Raw genomic sequence first — 4,533 nt, 5'->3', positions numbered from 1 at the left:
CTAAAGGGGAAAAAATGTTTGAGAATTGATCCAGATCGTTTTAACTGCCAGGAATAGCCTGTTGGTAGTACATGTATGAATTAGCCACTCGGAGCTTAGCTTAAAACACTTGGTAGGGGATCATTTGGGGACCTTATGGAACCAGGGACCTTAAAGACAGTCATCACTGGCACCTGGAGAATTAAGACTAAAGGTGTCCATGGGTAGGATCCAACAACGTCCTACTGCTGGTGGCCAGCACCGCTGGATCCCAGTGTGCGTGCAGCCAGCCCTGCCGGCACATGCACGGCCCCTACCACCGGGGGCAGCGTTCTCGTGCTTCTGGGGGCACGCCTCAAATGACCAGAAACACAAGTTTCTGGATGGGGCAGGCCACACTGTCCAAAACCCTGCATTTCTAGTCATTTGGGGGCTTGCCCCCAGAAGTGTGACCCCACTGCTGCCGCCCGTTGGCAGGACGCCGTTGCATCCTACCTGCGGAGTGCAGGCGGTGGGGGCCCTTTTAACAGGTTTCCTCCGCAGCATCACAAATGGGGCTTTTGTTATATTTCACCTCTACGCCTGGCTTCTTCAAGAGCGGTGTCAAGACAAGCCCACAGTGAGTCTCAAGCTGGTGATCGGGGGGATGTCCTGCAGCAGGGGTGGGATTCGATTAGTGTCCCGCCCGCCTGCTTTGGCCAACGGAGGGAACCACAAGGAGACCAGCCAAGGAATCCTCTTCATGCCAATAGGCCAGAGAGGGTCAGGCCACACCCACCCTGGCCCTTATACAGGCTTCCAGGACAGGTTTGCTCAGCAGTTTGATCAATGGGGTGATTTGCGTTTGTGCAACACAGAACACCTCTTTGCTGTTGCTCCCAAATGCAACAGGAGGTGGGTGCGATAACAGCCACCTTCCATCAGGTCTCAGCATAGGCAGGCCCGAGGCAGTTGGGTTCCAGAACCCCTGGGGGAGCCAGCTCACAGTCCACGTGGGCCAGACGGAGCAGCAGACTGAGGTTAAAGCCAGGCAGGGGTCAAGATCCAAAGCAGGAGTCAGGAAAAGGGAGAGGGACCTAGGCGGTGCCGTCATGCTAGAGGGCAATGGCTTGGACTGAGAAGCAAGCCCCCGCGGCAGATTTTTATAGGAACAGAGATTGGCCCTCTGGGGTCAGCTGATAGAATGTTCAAGCAGGCTGGTACTGCACCCTAAATGGCGCACTCAAGGCTCAAGCGGCCAGGCTTGCTGTGGAAATGGGAATGTCAGAGAAATCTGTTGGGGCATGGGTGAAGCTTGGAGAGTTTTCACCACCTCAGCCCCTCAGGCTCCAGTTTGCTCATCTGCAAGCTGGCCCAACTCGGTGCGCGCCTAGTTGGGCCAGCTTGTGGGTTTGGGGGCAGTGGGGGGGGGGGTTATTTGCAGGAATTAGACCATTTATGCCCACAATTTTGCACAAATTACACTATTTCCGGCTGCCATCTTGCGTAAAACGCAATTTGCGCAAATAAAAAATCCACCCAATAAATTTCCCAGTTTTGGGGAACTAACCTGCGGCTCAGCTCGCGCATGCAAGCTCCACTGGGGCCGCCACGGGGAACTGTCAGGCCCAAAAAGGGCTGGATTTCCCCGTGACGTGGAAAGTGCTAGTGGGGCAGGAGGTAAGACATCAGAGCCTGGTAGCTAGGAGCCACTGTTCCAGACTCTCAGCCAGGACCTTAACACCTTCGGTAAGAACTCCTCCCCTACCCCCACCCCACCCCACCCCACCCCACCCCACCCCAAAAGAGGGAACTGCAATGGGAAAAGAGAGAACCTGAAAAGAGATTAAGTCTGTGAAATTTTATTTATTTGCCCTCACTAAAAAAAAACCAAGCTTCACAAATAATTCCCATCAATTAAATTACTCGGGATTTTTTTTTTAAAAAATGCACACATCTAACGTGACATTTATGTTTTAGAAAAATTGTGTCTGGACCTTCCTCCCCCCCCCCACCTCCTCTGACCAGAAAGCCCCCAAGACACAAACTATCCCCACAAGCGTCTTCTGAGGAGACAACCTGGATGGGACGAAGCAGCCCAGCCAGGCTGAGTGTCTGCAAGACAGCCAAGGCTTCTGACCGGTTTGCGTCCAGAATGAAACATGTGTCCAGCCACTGCTGCTCCTTGTAGGAAAAAAGGTTCGCTCTTCCACGGGATCAGGGGAAGCGTGGTCTAAAGCGAGGCTGGGGTGGGCACTGTCGGGAGGGGCAAGTCCATGGACTGGGCATCAGCCGGCTGGGCTGGGCTGGGCTTGCGGAGTTCAAGTTTGTCACCGAGCTGGTTGTAGAGCTCTTTCACTGCTTCGCCGCTCTGCCAAATGACAAGGAAGTTGATCTCTAAAGCATGGGTTGGGAGCCTCTGGCCTGGAGGCCAGATCCAGCCCTCGGCGGTCCCAATCCAGCTCTTTGGGTTCCTTACATGACCACGCCCCTTCCCCCGGTCCCGCCCCTTCCCCCAATCACTAATTGTTTGGTGGTGTCTTCGTTTCTGTGCCATTTCCCCCCCATTCTGAAAGGTTGGCCTGCCCCTTCTAAGGCTTGGTTACTGGAATAAGAGCTTTAAGCTAAAGTACGCTGACCTTCCTTGTTGTCTGGCCCTGCCCAAAACTGGAACGCAGCCCCCGAGTTTCTCCAAAATGGAAGGTTCTGCACTGCTGCTCTAAGGCCGTGGTGTGACGTGGTCAGACTTTCTGGCCCCCCGTTAGCATCGACGGGAGTTTCCAAAGAGTCTTCAAAGGCAGCCCCGCATAAAGTGCATTACGGTCGTCCAGCTTGAAGGCCGTGATTCACTAGCGATTCCTCCTCCTCTTTACCCCTTCCTTACCTGCTTGGTGGGCTCCAGAGACTTCTGCAGAGACTCCAACTTCGCTGGTGCCACTTTGTGGTGCAGGTGAAGCAGCAGCCTCAGAACGTGTCTGTGTACATTCTCCTTCCTGTTAAGTGGTCGAAGGGATTATGAGCAGTCAGATTTCAGACCGAAGCCATTGCTAAAACCAGCTCTGTTTAGAATGAAGAGCCTTTAAAGGAAGTGGTTCTGCAGACCAGGAGCCTGGCACTCTGTCTCCTGTCCGTTCTCGCTAGATGTGGTGCCTGCAGAGGCGAGTGGACATTGGGGAACAAGGCCTTGGGTGTGGAGCAGCTTTCCCCAGCCTGATGGTCTCCAGGAGTTCTGTACTACCACTAAAGCTCCAGGAGCTTTTGCACTACAACTTCTAGCATTCCTGACTGGGGCTGATGGGAGCTGAAGTCCAAAACATTTGGAGGACACCAGGTTGGGGAAGGCTGATTAGAGAACACAAAAGGAAGGATCTCAGCTTATAATGAAAAAGTTGACACAGGGGAGGGGAGAAAATGGGAAAACGGGAAGAATGTGCCACAGTTACATCAGCTTTCCTCAACCTGGTGCCCTCCAGGTTTTTGGGGCAACAAGTCCTAGCATCACTGACCACTGGCAATGCTGCCTGGGGCTGAAGTCCGTAAGAACATAAGAACCGTGCTGGATCACGCCAAGGGTTCATCTAGCCCAGCATTCTGTTCACGCAGTGACCAATCAGCTGCCCACAGGAAACCCTCAAGCAGGACATGAGTACAACAGCACCCTCCTGCCCATGTTCCCCAGCAACTGGTGTACACAGGCATATTGCCTCTGATACTGGAGGTAGCATAGAGCCATCAGGATTAGTAGCCATTGATAGCTGTCTCCTCCAGGAATTTGTCAAACCCCCTTTTAACGCCATCCAAATGGGCAGCCATCACTACGTCTTGTGGTAGCGAATTCCATAGTTTAACTCTGCGCTGTGTGAAGAAGCCCTTCCTTTGATCTATCCTGAAGCTCCCAGCAATCAGCTTCACGGGATGACCCCACTGGGTTCTAGAATTGTAAGAGTGGGAGAAAAATGTCTCCCTCTCCACATTCTCCACACCAGGCATAATTTTGTACACCTCTATGTCCAAAACATCTGGAGGGCACCAGGCAGGTGGAGGCTGGATCTGAGGCCCCTCTGGTTGGCAAATGGTCACAGCCAGGCCAGGGAGGCATCACATGCCAGGTCGTTTTGGAAAGGAGCCTCTTACCTCGAGCAGGCAGCAAGGAAGAAGCCGTCGAAAAGGCTGGCGCAGAATTCCTCTTGCGCAAATTCGTCAGACAGGAGGGTGAGGTTACTGGTGAGCAGGTGCAGGAAAATGTCCCCGAAGGCCAGGTCATTGAAGGTCTCGACTGCAGGATGCCAAAGGGCCCACAAATGCACAAAGAATGCCCAGGTGACCTTGAGAGCCGCTTTGCCAGACATGTTTTTACCCTGCCTTCCCTCTTCCAAAGAAATCGGAGGGAGGGAGGCGTGTGGGCTTCTCCCGCTTTACCCGCACAACGACTCAGCAAGGTAGGTTAGGCTGAGTGATGGTGACTGGCCCGAGGCTAACCGGAGAGTTGCATTTATTTATGGTATTTATAGATCGCTGAATATCATAAAACCTGGCAGCAGTTCAACATATTAAAATGCAATATTAAAAACACAA

At 53.1% G+C, this 4,533-nt stretch overlaps 1 protein-coding gene across 16 annotated transcripts in view; it reads right to left on the bottom strand.

Annotated features, from left to right (window-relative positions):
* NELFB (negative elongation factor complex member B) overlaps positions 1–4,533 on the bottom strand; it is a 48,799-nt gene that overhangs the window by 28,244 nt on the left and 16,022 nt on the right. For 14 of the 16 annotated variants that reach the window (XR_014785891.1, XR_014785892.1, XR_014785895.1 and 11 more), the window contains exons 11-13: positions 4,093–4,234; positions 2,843–2,951; positions 2,038–2,329 (exon numbers count right to left, since the gene is read on the bottom strand). Coding sequence is in view for 2 of the 16 variants with exons in the window: in XM_084821018.1 (XP_084677144.1) it covers positions 2,192–2,329; positions 2,843–2,951; positions 4,093–4,234 (389 nt within the window). In the remaining 14 variants the exon portion in view is untranslated. Of the gene's footprint in view, positions 1–1,804; positions 2,330–2,842; positions 2,952–4,092; positions 4,235–4,533 lie in introns of those variants that run through there. The other 2 variants (XM_084821018.1, XM_084821020.1) reach the window with 1 other exon arrangement.

The sequence above is a fragment of the Heloderma suspectum genome, chromosome 14, assembly GCF_057233095.1.
Source record: "Heloderma suspectum isolate Gila_16-S chromosome 14, 16-S_ref, whole genome shotgun sequence".
Lineage (NCBI taxonomy): Eukaryota > Metazoa > Chordata > Lepidosauria > Squamata > Helodermatidae > Heloderma > Heloderma suspectum.
The sequence above is the reverse complement of the archived record's forward strand: the minus strand, read 5'-3'. Positions and strand labels throughout refer to the sequence as shown.